The sequence below is a fragment of the Cariama cristata genome, unplaced genomic scaffold (assembly GCF_000690535.1).
Source record: "Cariama cristata isolate BGI_N322 unplaced genomic scaffold, ASM69053v1 scaffold1226, whole genome shotgun sequence".
In the NCBI taxonomy this organism is placed as follows: Eukaryota; Metazoa; Chordata; class Aves; order Cariamiformes; family Cariamidae; genus Cariama; species Cariama cristata.
Genome location: NW_009622519.1, coordinates 259,380 through 279,043, shown reverse-complemented (window position 1 = coordinate 279,043; position 19,664 = coordinate 259,380). Strand labels below are relative to the sequence as shown.

General features: G+C 37.2%; 1 protein-coding gene across 1 annotated transcript in view; it reads left to right on the top strand.

The window, feature by feature from the left end:
- The window catches only part of ARHGAP10 (Rho GTPase activating protein 10), a 123,402-nt gene that overhangs the window by 58,741 nt on the left and 44,997 nt on the right, over positions 1-19,664 (top strand). The window contains exons 14-18 of the mRNA XM_009702351.1: positions 1,748-1,822; positions 6,929-7,016; positions 8,382-8,440; positions 11,041-11,146; positions 11,770-11,929. Coding sequence (XP_009700653.1) covers positions 1,748-1,822; positions 6,929-7,016; positions 8,382-8,440; positions 11,041-11,146; positions 11,770-11,929 — 488 coding nt within the window. The remainder of the gene's footprint in view (positions 1-1,747; positions 1,823-6,928; positions 7,017-8,381; positions 8,441-11,040; positions 11,147-11,769; positions 11,930-19,664) is intronic.

Below are 19,664 nucleotides of genomic sequence, written 5' to 3'. Positions count from 1 at the left end.
CAGGAGGATTTCTTAGTTTCAATACTGCCATAATTTCAGAGATTTTTGCATGTCACATCTGTGTTAATACTGAGCAGTAGTTTCTGTGGTTTGACCTTAATTATTTTTAAGCCAGTAAATGTATGTTCAGGGTCAGCACAGTTTGGTTCCCCTAGTTTTAATGTTAGAAGCACAGGAAGTCATGAAACAACTTCTGAGATAAGCAAAAGCTGAGTTGTATTTGACTGTGACAGTATTTCTTCAGCTTTTTAGCTTCTTGCATACGATGCAGGCTGTCAAAGATCTGGGATGGCTGAGGAGGCTGCAGACTGCGAGGAAGGGGGGGTGAGAAGAAGGAAAAGATGTAGCAAGGCTAGGCAGGAGGAGGAAGCAGAATATGTGACGTTCCCTCCACCATATTGAGAATTATTGCTGTGTATTATGGTTGTGTCTGACAGTAATTCATTAAAAGGCTAATGATTTTTACATACTTCATCTAATATTTATTTGGGAAGAAACTTTTTCTCATATGACTGGTTTTAATTTTCCTTCTCCGGGTTGGAACAGTTTGGTATTGAAACTGGGAATTCTCCACAAGTCTTCCTTTGTTGAAGGATATTTTGAATGAGAATACCACATAATCTTAATTGAAAAGATTTCCTTGGAGTAGAAACACAGGTATTTTGTCGCATTTGTATTCTTCCAGGCCCATGTGAATTTAGAGGTAGAGTATAGTGGCATTTGTAGATGGCTGGTTATTATGTGACCTCTTAAACATCTGTGTCGGCTTCAGGACTGTAGTATTTTACCTCCCACTATATGGGCTCTGAAACAATGCAGCTGACAAAGACATACCTTATTTTGCCCTTTTCCTTCCCTGCCCCTTCTCTCTCTCCCATTTTCCTTCAATTTATATTCATAGTTTTACTTCCCTGGGGATAAAAGTGGGTGTGGTAAAGGAAAGGTAAAGGCAAAAGCAAGAGAAGAAAAGGGGTAGAGAAATGAGTGAGTGTGAGCAGACAGAGGGACACGGACGAATGACAGGGAAGTGGTCCAGTGTCCACATGAAATGAGAGTAGGGGACTGAAAATATTATGCTGGTTATGGCTACTCTATTCAACCCAAGCAAAACCAGAAGCCCCGATTTCAGTAACCTGTGGTGGTGCCTCTGGACGTAACCAGTATGTGGACCACAGCGGGTTGGAATGAGGCCCCCTATCTTAAATGAAAAGCATTTACCAACTTGAAAAAACATTGGTTTTGAGGACTGGGAATAGGCTCAAGTTTTTCTTTATTTTCTCTAAACTCTTTTTGTCAGCCATGTATTTGGAAAAAAGCAAAATTACTTTTATTAAAGAAATCTTAATTTAGCATTTGTTGGTTGAGTTCTTGCATTATTAGAATGTGGATGCTGATGTATCCAAAATGTCATTTAAAAAATCTGAAAACAGCCAGTGATGTGTTTTGTGTTGTTGTTTCTTTTTTTTTCCTCCAAGCAAAGGCTTGTCCCTCTTTGCTTCTACTCCCAGTTTCTGAAGTGGAATTGAGGTACATGAAACCTTTATCAAAACATAACATGAACTTATCTAAAAAACACAGAACAACAAAAGGATTCTTGCAATACTTTCTTTATTGTTCTGATGATCGTGTTAATACTATGTAGTCTTTCAGTCTTTGAGGAGAATTTGTTGCTTAGGGAAAAGTTTTAATGCTAAGTTTGACTGTGGTTGATCTTCTACCTTTTTTTTTCTCTCCTTTTGCATAATAGGTATAAATGACCAAGGACTGTACAGAGTTGTGGGGGTGAGTTCAAAGGTCCAGAGACTTCTGAGTTTGTTGATGGGTATGCCTCTATTTTACAATAATTTTTTCAATATTGTATTTCATGTTGTTTTACTATCAGTATTTAGTTTTAAAAGCGTCTGCCTGTAGTTGTTCTTTATATGGGCCAAATCTAGTTTGCTTTGGTCCATGCAAATAATCCTCATATCATTGTAAATTCACCTGGATTAACAAGACCAAGATTAGTTGGTAATAAACGCAGAGAACTACTATGGGACATGGAGGAACAAATCATTGGCTTTGTGCAAGGTTGATGTAAGTGGGATTAAAGCAGCCTGAGTTGAAGGGTCCGATCAGAAGCTTCAAAATGCCAAATTGAAGAAAGTTTAAAGCTTACTGCTTTGTTGTTTGAAGTTTCCAACTTTCTTCTCCCTTGTCTAAGATGTACAGGTGTACACGCCCATGCGTGTCTTTAATTAATCACTGTGCAAAGTAAGACATTTAGTTTAAGCCTACTGGCAAAGAGCTCTTTGGTTTAAGAGGAAGAATATGATATATGATATGTTAATAATAACTATGTGCCAAGGCCGGAGACAGATGGAAAAAGGATTTGTTTTTATAAACTTAGTAGTATAGCTCTTATATGTGGGTAACATCTTAGACTCTTGTGCCTAGTTAGCCATGTGTAGTTTTTAAGATTTTTTTGATTCATAAAATTGTTCTCAGAAACTTTTTTTCCCCCCTTTTCTTTCTGGAAATTTTGATGCATCTTTAATCCCAGTGACTGTAGTTCTCTTGCCACTCTGCTGTCCCTAGGGGGCCAGGAAAAAAAAAAAAGGGCGTATTGGCACCTGGATGAAATCCCTCATCTGCCTGATATCTCTCCCCAAAGTAGTAGCCATGACTGCGAGATGTGCTGTGTTTCCCAATTTCTTGTCCTGAGCACTGTCAGTACATGCAGTCAGACAAGACCACTGGGATTAGTTCATTTTTATAGAGCTTCCAAACCTGTCACTTGACAGCAAAGGTCTGATTCTCAGGGATTCATTGGTATGCAAAGAAGCTTGTTTGCAGTTTGCACCAGGCTCTTCTCCAGAACCATGCATGCTCCATCTGTGCTGATAACACAGTGTTCTTTGGCACTGCAAACTGGAGGAAGCCAGAAAGTGAATTCATTTCATTACCCCAGACATTATGTGAATGACAAAGCGCTTTTATATTATATGCTGCTGTCAGTTCAGTGCCACCTGTAAGACTTTTTCTTTTCCTTCCTTTATTTTTTCAAACAGGCTGTCTCTTCAGAAATGATAAGACATCAGGCTTGAGGACCTGCATGTCATATCAATCTGTCATAATGACCTTGCTAAATATTAATTTATGATATCTTACTTTAATCAATATTAACAGCACCCTGAAGTTCGCTGTTAGTGCACATAAACCTGCCTGTATCTTTAAAATATTGTAGCAAAAGACTCTTTTTGGAAATACGAACTGGGATTAATAAAAATGACTGATATATAACAGATTCTCATGGTTGTTTATCTGTGTTGGAGTTAGCCTCAATAAACAATAACCATCTTTAGCCATTGACCATAGGAAGAATGACGTGTTATCACTCAGAGTCTCTATTAAATGCATTTGATATCATAAGACGTTTTTCAGTTTTGTCCTTACTGGCTGAGCTTGGGCGTGCAGGTCTGGCATGTGAATTTTCCTCTTTGCCATTAGTGGTATCCAAATTAAATAGACTCAGTTTGCCAGTGGTTCAGTAGCAGCTGGAAGAGTTTACTGGGGATTCCAGCATCTGTTTTTAGTTATTTTTTAAAATTAGAAACATTTTTTGTCATTCCCAAGATTCATATATTTATTTGAAGTAGGAAGAATACAGTGGTATTGAGACAAGGCAAAATACTGAACAGAAAAAAGTTAGGGTGCAAGCAGGTGCTCTTTTTCTGATGGTTTGTTGAAAGCAATCCTGTCTGTGCTCTTTATCTGTCTGTCCTCAGAGAAGAATAAAGAGGGTTTCTTTTTGATATACAGTGGTACAGAGAATTTAAAACGACTGATTAGTCTTTAATCCTTTGTCTCTGGGTATACTTTTAGATACCCTTTTATACGAAAGATCTTTTCAGAATCATAAAAACCTCGTATTAACTTTTCTGTATTTTAAAATGTTTGATAAGATTTCAAAGTATCTTAAGCTACCTGTCATTGACCATGAGGTTCACAGTCTGAAAGACCCAAAGTGACAAAAAAAGTCTTCCAAATGGTAACCAGGGACATAAGAGCATGTAGTTTGTCTCTTTTTCAGAATATTTTGTATAAAATTTGTGGAAGTACATGGAGAGTCAAGAGAGCATGAGAAGACCAATATATGCTTTTCTAATGCTATGAATGTACAGGTTTTCATCTTTAATGTAAAAATCTACTGAAACGAAGTCATCTGTAAAATGAGGCTTAGCAATTAAATATACTATTCTGCTTTTAAAAAAAAGTTAATTTTGCAATAATCTTGTCTAAATTTAAGTGAGGCATTTGGTAAAGAAAACACTCATTACATTTCAAGGGAGAATGTTAAATTAATCTGATGTCTCATTGTAAACATGAAGACAGAGTTAGGACTTCCAATGTAATGGGAATCTGTTATAAGCACTTCGGAGTGCATTGTCAGCCTTCAGGAGGCTCAGTTCTTGAAATGTGTCAGGGACCAATTCCTGTTTCATCTATGATCTACGTTATAGATCTGATGTGGCTCATTTCATACAAGCTGCCTGCATAGATTTCATACAAACTACTCCATCGGTCAGATTTCATACAGACCCTTGCCTCGTGGTGAAGTGGCTACTAAGGACTTGGAGTTTCTACTGATGAGCTCGGTTTTGATTTCTGATACTGCCTGGCATGAAAAATGCCAGACATTACATGTTGTAGAAGAAAACTTTGAGGTACTTCTGCTTTTCAAACCAGCAGCTTTCAAAACAATTACCCTGAATTCCTTATTATTTTATATGCAGTAAATGACAGTATGCTTACACTCCTACAGTGGGCATGTTGCGTATGAAAGCAGAGAGAGTCTCTTCCTAAGCTAGTTTAGTGAACTGGACTGTTTTTATAAACTCTAGCTCTCTTATTGTCAGAAAGATTTGCATAAAATTTACAGCTGATCTGTCAAAAACTGTTCCATAAATGTGCACGGTTATTTTTATATGCGTAAAGTTGCCCTTCAGTGCACAGTGGCTGCTATGTGAACAAGTAGCGTGAAAACTAGTAGAGTCATTTTTGAAATCCTGGTTGAAGTTCCAGTTCATATAATGGCCTGGGATGTTTGAAGTAGAGGGAAAAATGGAGCGGGAACAGTCAAATATATGGGCTGGTAGGGCACAGAGGTATGTAGGGCAACTGACAAACCAAACGTGGGGAAAAAACAAGTCTTTAAGTCTTGATGGCTTCTACAGTCAAAGTAGACATTGTTTGGGGTTGGTAGCAGGGCCAGATTTTGTTGTGGTTTTGTTTGGTGTTCTTTGTTGTTGTTTTTGGTTTTTTTTTAATTTCCCCAAGAGATAATGAAATATTTCAGCAATACCTTCTATTTTTTAAGAGGCTTGCTTTGGAATTCAGCTGCTTGTTATTTTCCTCCTCAAATTGGTCAACAAATTTTACATAACTGAGTCCATCCTTTGACTGTAAAGGAGGTTGATGATTATGAAGCAGTTATTTAAAAACTGGATATTACATAGTGGTTTAGTAACAAAATGCCCATAGATTTCACTAGTTTCTGATGTGATGGCGGTTTTTATTTAATTAATTCAGTAGAAAGGTTATCTTCTCAAAAAAGAAAATTTGAACACAGAAAGAGCTAGCGTGATAAAAGGAGGAAAAAAGAAATTTTTCCTGAGACAATCTCGAGTATTTTAGGTGGTGGTTGACTCGTAACAATTTGGTAGAAAATGTTATCTGACTTGTATTTTAAAATGAGATTTAAATAATTGATTTAATGAGGGAGAATATTCAGTTACAGAAATAATTGCTTGGCACAGCCTTTAGAACAGAATTATTTAGTCCCAGTAAAAGGACTGCACCTTTAATCAGGGATCCTAATTTGATTTTTCAAATGTGTCTGTCCTTTGTCTGACAGGCAAAGTAACAAATGAATTCTGAATTGTATGAACTGGGCAACACGTAATCTGTGTCAGCTACTGCTGTAGTTTGCTGTCGTGACTGACGGAAATGAGTAGCAGTAATAATAACAGAAACTCAAGCACTTGAAATTACCAAATGCATTGGGCTAGTTTGGCCATACGCATGTGATCTTCTTGTGTCAACTCGTTATTGCTTCCTGTTTTGAGGCCAAAAGGGATTTTTTTGATTGCAAAACGTTCCAGTGTCCTGTGTTGTTTTCTATGGTCTGTCAAAAAAATCTTTCACCTCATGGGTCATTCAGACGTACGACCATTCAATTTGATCCATCTTGTTCTAAGGCTCTACCAACTAACCTGGTAAAGGATGGGAGGAGTTCTGTGAACCTGACAAATGGTCAAGCAAGCAAGTATTTTTTCCCTTTGGCTAAAACTGATCAAGTGAAACATTCAGGACATCTTGTAACGGGAACTTACTAATAGAGGAGAATCCTCTTTCTACTTTTGAAGCACCTCTTAAAGGTTTTCACGCAGTAAGGAAGGTCATACTGCACTTTGGCTATTTTCATCAGCAGTCCAAAATAACAGTTTACAGGCAAAACTATGGAAAGAATTTGAAAAGATTTCTTAGTGTACTTGCATTTTAAATTTAAATAATGCTTAGTGGGTCTTTTTTCTAAACTGTTTTTATACAACTTTCTGTGTTTGTGTACATCTTTCTATTTAATTAAAGGTATGAAAATATCAATTGCTCTAGAGATCTTTTTACATGAAAATGGTTTTTAATCCTTCATTAAAGAAAAAATCAGCAGTAAATACTTTTTAAAACAAAATACGGAAACAGAATTTATACAGAAGTTTGGATATGAAGTTGTCTTAGTATTAACTAATAGGAAGAAGGACATACTACTTCTACGTTCATGTGAGCAAATACATAATGATCAAATTCAATTGTTGCTGTTCATGTAGCGCATACTGATTTAGAATTCCCTTTTTTTCATGTCCCGCTTCTCTTTGTGATTATTTTCTAGATGCAAAAACCTGCAATGAAGTTGACTTGGAAAACTCTGTAGATTGGGAAGTGAAGACAATTACTAGCGCTATGAAGCAATATCTGCGGTAAGCCTGTCTGTCTCTCATTTATTTATTTATTTTTTAGACTATGAATTCTGTTTTCTAACTCTCCTGGACAGTGTGTTAAGCTACGTTACTTACTTTTCCTGTATTTTGGAATAGAAGTTCATTTTGTGCAAATACCATGTTTGTTATTTGTCTTGTGTGAAGCGAAATAATTTAGCAACACTAATACTCATGTTTATATGAGACAAGCCCCCAAACATTTTTGTGTTAGGGACATAAGCATTCCACTGATGGTTCAGAAACCTGAAGTGTTAGTAAACTTGCTGAGAGTTGTTACTGAAACTCAGCTAAGATTGTTGGAAAAGTTTTTTGCCTTTTTGTGTTTTAATGTGGTGGAATGAAAAGGGAAAAGGTTATGAATTTTTTAATATTTTCCTCTTTTCCTTCTGTCCCTTGCTCTGGTGTTCTAGGTGCGATAGTAATAATATTTTGAGTGATAAAAGTAAGAATTTTAGATGTGTTCTCTGTTCAAATGGCTTGGCCAACTCCTGATCCAAATTATTTTACTAAATTGCCAAAGAATGTAGAATGTAGAACTTGTGTATGTCTCTCATAGTATAACACAAGTATAGCATTTTTAATCTGCTGGTTTTATTAAATAAAGTATTACTGCAACCACTGTCAAAGAATGCTGAAGAACTATTATCAAGATAAAAGTCTCTCTTACAGAGTGTAAGAAAGAATAAAAAAAAAAAAAATAGGAAGGAGGGAAAAAAGTGCACTTGATGAAGTATTTCTCGCCTACAGGATTTCCCATCTGAGTGTTTACTCCAATATTTCATAAGCATCAGTAAAGTCAACTTAATAAATGAAGGTTTTAACTCTGATGTTTTAATTCTGATTTCCATTAGTCAGTGCATTTTTCATTGATGACTAAGGTTTTCAATTTAAATTTTTCCATTTGAAATGCTTTAGAATTTTGATTTGTGGATGGGTACTGTCAGCGAACTTAACTGTTTTAGGACCTTTATTTCTTTCCAGTAAGACATTGACTGGTAATTCCTTGTATTTTAAAAACGCTAATGAAGAATTAATTACGTAGTATATGTGTACAATCTTCATCTGAGAAACAGTCTTGGTGGTGTAATTTGGAAAGGTGCCTTATGATAGACTGGAGGCATCACTTCAACTCATGGAACGTGAATGGATGTATTTAGTCTCGTTTGCCTGATAATACCAAATTTTCTGTTCGCGCTGGAAATCATTGAATTCAAGGGCCACTGTAACAATGGTCACCTCCAGTGCAAGGATTATACTACGGAATGTTAAAAAGGTTTCCTGCTTGGAGTAAATACAGACAGGAAAGAATATAGCTAAATTTATTATGTCGTGCTTGTTTTACAGAAGCCTTCCAGAGCCGCTGATGACATATGAGTTGCATGGAGAATTCATCGTTCCTGCCAGTAAATATACAACTGTAGTTCAAACAGAAATCTTTTCTTACAGTGCAGTTGTGGCCTTAGGAACGTGCTGCAAATGCAATTTCAGAAAAATTCTTCAACCCAGTAAAAATATAGGAAAAAGAAATAATGACTATTTTAAAAATACATAGGTTTTAACCAGTGTTCAGTTCTAGCATGTGTCACATATGACATATCTATTGACAGACAAGCTTTTTGACAGACTTAGAATAGCGCGATTTTTACTTTTATGGAAAGGCTTTTAGATAGACATTATAAACAGTCATTTTTATTATCTTAATTATAGAACGATAAACAACTACTTAGATTGTGAGGGGGGTTTTTTCTTCCATTTATAAAGAGTATGAAGCTTAGTGAAAGAAAATACACTAATTCAGGCTCCTTTGAATCCTTAAAGCACAGCTGCCTGACCCTTGTTTTCAGTGCCTTGTTAGCTCTGTATCCAGGCTCGCTTGAATGTTCCTCTCATACTAGTAGAAGAAAGGAAAGAGCAGGCTAGATTATGCTGTGGCAGTTCAAATACAGACTTGGAGAAGACACAACAGCATTTGTAGTTCAGCTGTATGGTATCTAATGTACATGGAATTTTTGGGGAAGAGGAAGGAGGGAAGCTGTGTCAGAAAATTTTTGGCAAAGTATCAAACAGATATTTAGCTGATTTTCTTTCCAGCCTGTAGCACTTCTGGCAAACTGTAGAAAGCGAAATTAAAATAGACTTTGAGACAATTGCTTTATCTTCTTCGGCTTGCTGTAATGACTTTCCAGGAGTGCAGAATGTGTTCACTTGTGGTCCTTAGTTTAAAATGAGAATTAGCCCATGAAATTCATTGCCAAAGCACATCTTAGAGGCCAAGTGCTCAAACAAAATTCAACATACTTACCTAGATGGTCAGTCTACCCGTTTGCCTTGGAAAGTGTTAAAATAATTTCTTGACCTATGAAGTTTTGCCAGCAATTTCTTGCTTTATTTTCCTTTCTCTATTTTTGTAGTCCCTTTCAGTGAAGCAATTCAGTTGAAGTTACGTGTTTTAAATAGTGTTCATAAGTAGTAAACAATTTATTGTAGAGGGGTTGATTCTATGAAGTGGGGAGGGAAATTTAATCAACATTGCAGATCTGAGTTACGGTATACTTAAAAATAGGTACTCAGTGTTGTTTCCTATGTTGGCTATAAAAAAAACCAACAACACCGGGAATAGTAAGGAATATCCTTTTCTCTTAAACTATTGGGGTGAGGGTGGGGGCGGGCGGTAAAGCAAAATTAAAAGGTTCTCCTTTCAATTTTCTTTTCTTTATATGTATCAATGTAGATTGAAACTATAAACTATAGAAACCTTGACTCTGTCTTGTGATTAAATTGCTTAGCCATTCTTTAATTAGAGTTCGTGATTTCTCATGTATGTAAAATAGTCTTTCTTTAAAGAAGCTGAATGTTTTGCATTTTGGTAGCCTTTTTTCTTGCAATCTGTGCAGGGGTGTTCACTGTAAAATAATAAAAAAACAACCCTAAAATCTGTAGCAATATGCAAATTTAAAAAAAAAAAAAAGAAAAATCTGTAGCAATATGCACTGAAGAAATATGGTGATATTTTGTATGAAATACACTTAAAAATCAAACTTGCCTTAGAGTAAAATGGGACCTGATGAGTGGTTCTGGTGTCAAAACTTCTTGCATTCAGAGTAGGTTCTAAATTTTTCTCATTATGTACATTGTACTAAGTATTATTATCCACAAGAGAAATACTTCCACTCCTCTCATTCTAACCACTCCTGAGCTGTAATTTTGTGATTTAATACAACTTTGCAAAATAGGAAGAGGTATTATTTTCATCTTTTACAGATTCTTGTTTTCATCTGTGTACTCGTGAAACCTGTAGGGGCCAAAATTATTCAATTCAACATGCAACATACACAAATAAAAAGCTCCTTGCTTATTTTTACTTTATTTCTGTACTGTACTAGAGAGGGATGCTATTGTTGTTCAGGGCCCTTTATCATAGTAATCTCACTCAGTAGGTTTTTGGCATGATTATTCTTCTATGTCTTCAGAGGTCATTAGATTTTTCTCTTTCTGAGCATATAAATCTTCTGCGCACATTGTCTTTGCGGTTTCCAATGCAAGGTAGCATAAATGCAGTATCATTAGCTGCATAGTACCAACAAAACTGGATTCTAATGATGAGGACAATCAGTTAATGATGCTAAAATGCAAAGTAGCACAATTCTACTCTGTGACACCCAGTAACATCACTCCTCACCTTGCAGTATATTTGTAAGCAGAAGAGTCCAGTGCAGCAAAACAAAGACTACATCTGTTGGTTTTTAAAAATAGATGAACAAAGGCATCCTTTTGCAGGTGGTTTGAAAGATGAGTTCGCAAAACAAGCAAGTTGATAATTCTAGAACAAGATTACTTGTGAAAACAAAGCACATGTGTTCAATATTGCTATGTTTGGAGATACGTAAGTGGTGAAGCAAAGTGTGTGCAGTATGTTTCCATGCATGGGTGAGGAGAAGCTTTGTGTTTCTGTGGATTTTATTTTGTTTTTATTTTTTGAGATAGTTATTTCTATGTCCCGTAGAAAGTGGGAGTCCTGAATCTCGAGTTAATGCTGTTCACTTCTTGGTCCATAAACTCCCAGAAAAGAACAAAGAGATGCTGGAAATTTTGGTGAAACATTTAGCAAAGTAAGTATTATGACCTGCTTTCATACCTTGTCAGAACTCTTGCCCTTACCTTTTTTTAACTACAAAGGGCCTTAGTTAAGTGTGGCCGGACCTGAAGCCCATCTTGATGCTGTCATACACAATACCAAAAACCAAACGTGCAAAAGCAGACAAGACGTTTGACTAGTGCTGTGTATATTTTGGCGGGAAAGGCAGAAATCTAATCCGTTAATGAAGCCATATAAGTATTTACTTTAGCAGTCCTGCCAGCAGTTGAGGGTTTGATTGAAGTGAGAAAGGGAACGTTATACTTTCTTTTCGCAAATTCTGGCAAAGTGAATAGTGGAGATCTGTTAGCAAATTTAAGTTGGTTTCACACTTGCCCTGGTCCAAGGCTAAGTGCATTTTATATATTTAAGTTCAGTAAGAGACTGCTTTTGTTTTTTAATTACCAGTGGAAGAATGACTTTTCTGTTTTCCAGAATTCAGTAAGACTTTATTTGAAGAAACTTTGCACAAAACAAACTTCTAAAACATAGATTAAGGAAATGTAATGTTTTCATTTGTAGACTGCAGTTTCCAACAGTAATGGGAATTTTTCATAACCTATTTCCTGTTTTTTCCTTCAATTCTTTTAAAAAAAGTGTTTCAAAGCATGCCAAGAGGAATCTAATGACTGTGGCAAATCTAGGGGTAGTATTTGGACCAACCTTAATGAGGCCACAGGAAGAAACTGTAGCAGCCATCATGGACCTGAAGTTTCAGAATATCGTTGTTGAAATTCTGATAGAAAATCACGAGAAGGTAAGCTTTGATACATGTCCACGTTTCTGAGTGTTGTCTAAAATGACCTGCTAGCCTTAATATGGGTAGTGTGGAGTTAAGTATGGTGTTACAAATAGCTTAATTCTAAAGAATATCCTCTGTACACTGTATGCTTTTGGCTATTTATACTTGGGAAGTATTCCTGTTCATAGGTAAACTGACATTTCAGAATGCATATTTCCTGGCAATAGCAGTGCTTCTGTGTGTATAGTACACAAATAGATTTTCATTATGGTATTTGCATATGTGTTTTTCTGAGGAAAAGTGATACAAGCCTGGAAGAGCGAAAGCCCAGGCTCGGTTTTTAGCTCTTCAAGTAGTTTCATGAGGGTCTGAACTTTTCTCAGAGTTCACAGAGTAAAAACAAGACTTTACTATACTCTGAATTTTATGGGTAAAAAGGATTATGAGAGAGTCAGGTATTAACATTTCCTTTGTTTTCAGCTGAATGTGTGTTATTTTAAGCCTTTACATTTGAGGTAATACTGAAAATAGAAGTTATTGCTGCTGCTTTGGCAGCTGCCAGTTACTAAGGTGCATACAAGGTACTATCCCAAATACCACTGCACGTAATCTAGGATCTGAAATAAAAAAGAAAAAAAAAAGAAAAAAAAAGTCCTTTACTGGTCTCTTTGTTTGGGTACTCCTTTGGGAGTCCCTCGTGTCTAAGCTGACTTGTGGAAGTGGATATTTGAGGTACTTTGCGTGTACTGGGAGGATGGGCAGCAGCTCCCTTGCTCTTACTGTCAGAAAAAGTGCTTTGGAAAATTTCCAGGATGTGCTTTTTCCTCTTTTCTTTCTTAAGCACTCTGAGCATTGAAATAGTTACTTCTCTTAAAGGTTAACGGTGTTGAAATTGGCTATCTAAGTCAAGGCTTATCTACTCTAAATAGTGTCTGTCTCAAGTTTTTCTGACAATGTAATTATGCTACCTCCCTGAAAGATACAGGCTGGGCAAAGCTTCTGTTGGCATAGCTGTATCCACATGGTGGGTTTTGTTGGCTTAGTTGACTTAGGGTGTAATGCTGCCCTCACACACACACTGAGCAGATATGGGTATTGTTCTGTTGGAAAAATACTGTGCTGCAGATGTGGCTCAAGTCCTAAGCGATAAATATTCCAAGAGCTGTAAGCCATGCAATTCATTTTGGACCTTATAAATGAAGGTAAACCTTGCAGTAAGCTCATGATTTTGAAGCTATTGCAGTGACCACACAAATTCAAGGCAGTGGAGCGAGTGAGTGAGCAGAGCCAGGGTGTTTTAATAGCATGTTGAGGTTGAGTTATGCTTATTCAAATCACTAGATCACTGCAAATTAGCACCATCTTATTCTTATGCCAGCTCAGTCACATGTCTTTAAAAACTGGACATCAATTTCACGTTTGAAACATTAGTTGTCGTGGCCTTTCTTGCTCCTCTGAAAATGTAAAGAAGCAGGGACCGGAAAGTACATCAAAATGATACTGCAGCATTTTCCATAATTCCTTGGTTTTATGCCTTCTTTAGAACTAGAAGGCTATAATTTTTTTCAAGGGATTTCTGTCATTTCACTGTCATTTCTAACAGTGAACTTGCCATCAGTGGTCTGCCTGCAGCAACCTCTCCCACGCTAGAGCTGCTTCCAAGACGGAAGGAAGCCCCAAGTGTGACCTCTGTGTATTTATAGCAAAGGCAATGGAGAGGTGTGTGTTAAGGCATTGGAAAGATTTTATAGTTGAATTGAGTATGTTGAGCTTCTTCATTTAGGGCAGACCGAGGACCTACTTTTAATGGCAAACAGGCTTCTTGTCAGTCTAATGTTCATTTTATATTGTTGTTCTGAATTTCTATGCGTTTCAGACTTTGTAAGAGTCTTGTGTTTAGGTATTTTTATTTATACCTCTGGTGAAGTCCTAGGAAAAGTCACCAGCTGGGTTAGAATACTTTCAAATATTTCATTCAACCACTATTCCACCTCTGCTCATTTTTAGCAGCTTCTGCTAATAGAAGTCAAGTTTGGAATTGTAGAAGAACAGTGGAGTCAAGGTGGAGGTACACTGACACAAACAAACTTGAAGCAACACTTCACATTCCATGCATATGTAATTTATGGCTCTGGCAGACTGCAGAGAGGCTTTTCTTTTCCCCTGTAGCAAATGAAATGACTAACTAACGTCCAAACTGTAAAAGCAATAGCCATCAACATTTCCAGTTCAAATACAGTGACTTGATAGGCAAAGTGGTAAAAAATTGTTATGATTCCTCAAATATTTTTGAATGCCATCAGTGTTCATTATGTCTTGTGTGGATAGCTTTATTGAAGGAGATCCACAATTCATTTTTAGGAGATGACAATTAATTGGGTTACTAGCTTTGAAATCTTGGTGCACTTCTTCCGCTATCATCACTGTACTGAGTCCTAATTAGAGAATTTCCATGCAATTTATGTGTGGAAACCTGCATATGAGGACCTGCCCTGAGATACGAATATCGTGCTTCAGCTGTTTTGTTTTGGTTTGTTTTTTTAAAGCTTTGTTGATATGTACATTTATTTCCTGCTAGCTAGAAACCAGTCAGTACCAATCTCACCTTGTTTGCAGGCTGCATGTGTACTTCCGAACCATGGCTGTGAACCAATTATAGTAGGTTGAGCTGAGAAAATATTTTACCCAGGACCCTCAGAACCAACTGCTGTGGAAGAGAGGCCAGGCCAGAGAAAAACGAGACCTGAGATTGTATTGCTTGCTTCTATCATACGGCTGTAGGGTAAGGCCAGCCAGATGTGCCGGGCAAAGTAGGAGCATGTTCAGGTTTGATATTAAATGACCTCTCTCTAGTTTTGCCTGGAATTGCCGTGTTTTGTGCTGACTGGGCGGTGCGCACCAGCACTCTTGTTTCCCTTCACTTTGCGAGGTCTTTAAGGTCAGTGTCATACTTGACCATCTTGTCCCCTTCTCCCTTGCCATATCTGTCTGGTCTCCCTTGTTTTCTGTGTCCCATATCCTTCCCTTCACTAAAAAAGCATCAAGAAATTCATGTTTGTGTTTCATCATTCTGTTCATTTTGCTTTGAAGCTATACCTTTCCTTGGCGTTCCTTTTCTTGAGGTAACGAAGTCAGGGGCTGACTGCAGCTCTGCTTGTACGATGCCTGGAGCAATCTTTGCTTGGCCTTTAGGTAGTATTCTGATGCGAAGTCATAATCAACTTGGACCCAAAAAAAAGGTTTTGATTTCTGTTCTCCTCCTCCTAATGAGTTTCAGGGATATAAATTAATTTTCTTCCCAAGGGTTTCACAGACTGGAAATCTTGGACATCTCAGCTCTTCTGGTCTTTCTGACTTGCGGTGAGGAAGAAGGGCAGTCCACTCCATGGCAGCATGAAGAGCATGCACATGTTCATCTTGCTGTTTGTTATAATGTTTTGGCATCTCGTTGGAATGAATGTCACTATTCAAAGGGCTTATTTATTTGCCATTTAGAGATACCTCGGTGGTAATGTGAGCCATTTTGGTTTCTCAATTCCCTGAACATTATTTTAAGAGGGGAAAAAAGAGAAAAAACCAGGATAAAAAAAGAAGTCTAAGAAATGAAAGAAGATGAGGGAGGAGGCTGGAATAAAAATCTCAGTGGGACTGGAATATTTAAACCAGCGTATGGGGGAGGAAAGAATAGTGAGTACAAATAGCAAGATTGCAAAAACAGAAAGAAGATGAAAATTACAGTGAAAGAAAATGAGAAGAAAAAAAAAGAGAGGGGCTAGACAGAAGTCTCTTATGGAGACTGAGAAACCAGAGTCTGCTGAAAGGGAGTAGGCATGGTAAAAGATACCTTTTTCTGGAATTCAGACAACCTGTGGTCACAATTATCTCAAAGATGTTCACTCTGAAAAACTGAGTAGTTCCTATATATAAAGGCAGATACTGTTCTCACTTGGTTTTTTGTATTGATCTTTTTATAATGGACAAAGATTTTACATACTTTAGGCAAAATACATCTTTGTTTTAGCTTTGTTTTGTTCAAAACAGTTTTATGGAGAAATCTTTTTTATGAAATATAAATGTTCTAATTTTTCTTACTTTAGGCAATTTTATGATTTTTTTTTTTTTTTAATTAAGGGAAGGGAAGAATTTAATACTGCTGAGCTCTTAAGCCAACATCAACTTCATGTAGTAATACTTGGAAAATCTTTAGTCTTAAAACAGATTACAATGCATAATACATGCAATATTTGTGAGACAGAAGAAATGGAAGCAGGTGAAATCAGTTGTTCATTTGAGAGTATGAAGCGCACAGTCAGGTGTGGCATGTGCCTCCACTTAGCAATAACTGCATGTTTAAAGCAGCTCTGTTGCAGGTAAATGCTTTAGGGTACAGTGGCACTGCCATCATCTAAACCAAGACTGGTTTTTGACAACACAGCAGATCTTTTGAAGTCCTGGTAAAGGGACATATGAGAAATACGAAAGAGGACTTGTTTCAGCTTTCGTGTTGCTTTGCCTTTGGCTGCAACGGAGGACCAAGAAGCAATGCATTGTAACTGTGGTGGTTTGCTGTGGTGTGGCAATTTGAAACCTCCCCAAGCTGAATGTTCCTCAAGTCAACAAGGGTTTGACTTGGAGAGGGGGAAAAAATTGCATTAAAGTGTCTCTATTATGGCGGAGTTTGCGAAGAAAGGTGAGCTTCAGTTCAGGAAGGTATTCAGCATGTGCTTAACTTTAAGCATGTAACTCATCAGAATTGTTGTTGAAACTTATTCATGAACTTAATTCAAATTACATGCCTTAATGACTGGCTGAGTCTAAAGCAGAAAGGACAGCAGACACAACAAAGAAATTCATCATGGTTTCTGATAGAAGTCACAACAGCTCTTTCATTCCGCTACAGTGTGTGCAAACTCTTTAAACCCTTTCTCTGCCCTGTGGGTAGCAGAAAGCCCTTCCACGTGAGACATACACACATGGTGTGGTAAATTGACTGCAAATCTTGTTTTGTTTGTTTGTTTAAAAGACTAGAGTTTTCTAAATCTTAATGTAGTTGTGTGTAGTAAGAAGACTGTATATCAAATCTCCACTCACGTTTGTGACTGCGGTTGATGACATTAAAAGGAACTAAGTCTGGATCGATACCTGGATTGGTAGGCTGTTAGACTGCTCCAAAAGAAACAAAACATGTACTGTGAGTAACCATATTAGATTAAAAAAGAAAATCAAAACAAAAGTCATATTCGCAGGCATAGAAGCAGTCTGCTGAGATGCTGCACTACAAATACATGGCGCTTACAAATAATATGGACACAGTCTTCTGCCTTCTTGATTTGCCTGTGTTATTTCCATTTAATTTTGGGAAGCTTCCCTCAACTTTATATGACATTTCCAAGTGATACAGATCTCATCTTCCACTGCCCACAGGCAATGTTCCGAAGTAAGTAAACAGAAATGATGATAAGGGAGTGGAATTCAGTTGACTAATATTTGTTTCAGTCTTGATGGTGAGGGTGCTGTGCTTGCATGTGTGGAGGAGGGGGCAAGGGAGAAGTCGTTATGGAGAATGCTAGAATGGATGTTCTTCAATAAAATTTTGTTAGTCAAAGAAAATACTCTGAAATGCTGCAGGGAGCATGGAGAGGGGAAAAGTTGTTGCACTCCTGAAGAATCTAAAAAGTAAATTCTTACGCAGAAGCTGTGTGACATAAGAATTATACTTTATTGCAGCTGTCAATGGTAAGTGAAGTATTGAATTTACCACCTTTTTTTTTTTTTTTTCTTTATATTGGCTAAACTGACCTGAATGCCATCCTGGCTGATCATTGTTAATGGATAATAGTGCAATATGTGCTTGTGGTTTTGTATATACTCTTCAGAATTCTAGTAAGCTTTTGCCTTACCAGAGAGGTTAATGGATTTCAAACCGTTTAGCAGATTTTTGAGTAAACAAGATGTGGCAGTCAGCTGATAATACTTTATTTCCAATATTTTTGTGTGCATGCCATTTACATGTGAAGTACATCAGACCTTCATTGCAGAGGGTGCTGGACGTACAAATGAAAAATATGTGGTTTGCCTCCAAAGACCCTACAGTCATAATGTAAGACAAAAAATGTATTTTAACAAAACCAAAGAGCAGAAAATATTGTACAAAGCAATGATATAAATCCTTGTAATGGCAGCAAGGAAATCTGTGAAGAAAATACTGGTGAGGCTGCATGGTTGGCTACAGTTGGAACAGTGTCATCTGCAAAGATCTTGACGTTTCATTCTCATGCTTTGTATAGTGTGGTACAAAGTGTGGTAAGGGGGTCAAATGTAGGTTTTTATTCTCAATATATATTTATTTATATTTCTATTCATAAATTTTGTAGAGAACTAGGTGTGACATACATATATTTTTTGTGTGTGTATATATGTAAATGTTTATATATGAGTATTTATTACAAGTGAAGGGGAGATCATGTTTACCTGTGGTGTGTTTGGCTGTGGTTGTTGCTTTTGCTGGCTCCTGACTTAGGCTTGTAAGTGCCACCTTTTATCTTCTCAGGACTTCTCTCACTTTTTGCAAGAGAAAATACGTGCAAACATTCTCCTCCTGCATTATTTTCTGTTTAGTAACTGAGAGTATGTTATGGTTTAGAAAGCTAGGTAATTAGATTATTTAATTTTTAATATGAAGGCTTTTTTTTTTTTGGTTCTTTTAAGTATTTCCTGTAACTAAACAAGATACACAAAGCTATTATGCGTAGCTGTAATAGGGAAGGACAACCTTCCCTATAAATGTTCTCCTTGGTGTGAGTTACAGTAGCTGAGCATAGAAAGGAAGGTGAATCTGCTGTTTCTGCTGGCGCAGTGGACAAATATGTAGGTATTTCAAGCCTGGTATATGGTTAACTCTCTCATTTCCTTCAGTGAATAAAATGGATTGGTTGATAGCAGTGAATGGGCTACTATCAGGAGCATTCCTCTCATGAATTATTAAAAGATGAAGTGAGATGTGATACGGTGGAAGCTGCAGTCTTTGTATCAGGAGTGCTACTTTTAGAAAGGCTGAGTCAACAAACTCATAATTTGCAAGCAATCAAAGGACACGCGTTTTTAACCTTGGTATGGTTTTTTTTTCTTTCATCCTTTCACAGCTGTCTTCCAGACCATAATGCCATGTTTTGTAGGCTAGGTTTAGTTTCTTCATTAAAGTTCAAATGTGAACTGCATGGTTCGAGGTAGTCGGGCCCAATGAGTGGCTATTAGGGTCTACAGATACATCATTCGTCTGAAAATTCCCTCCGTTCGTTTGTCACTCTCATAGTTTGCAGTTTGTCCAGAGCTCTAGTTCCTTTGTATTAAGAGGAGCAGATAGCAGATATTCCGATTTTAGTATGAGATTGAGACTCACAGCGTCCACAAATTCCTAAAACTAGTGTTTCATTTGGTTATGGGTAGTCTGACTGCTAGGCAGATGGTCTCAGCAAATGATATCTTTGCAACGAAGAAAAGGCTGTCTTGGATGGATTTATTTGTTTATTTATTTACAGAGCTTTGTGGTTTGGCTCATAGCCAAGGACGTTTCCTGTTTCTAGTTTTGACTTATACCCGGTTAGTTTTCAGGCTGCATCCTCTGGTGCACTGTAACTAACTAGAGTGTCCCAGGCAACATCAAGAGCATTATTGATGCTTTCTGGTTGGTGGCCCTCTAGAGGCTTAGCTTCAGACATCTTTCAACTCCTGATCTCATTCCCCGCCCCCC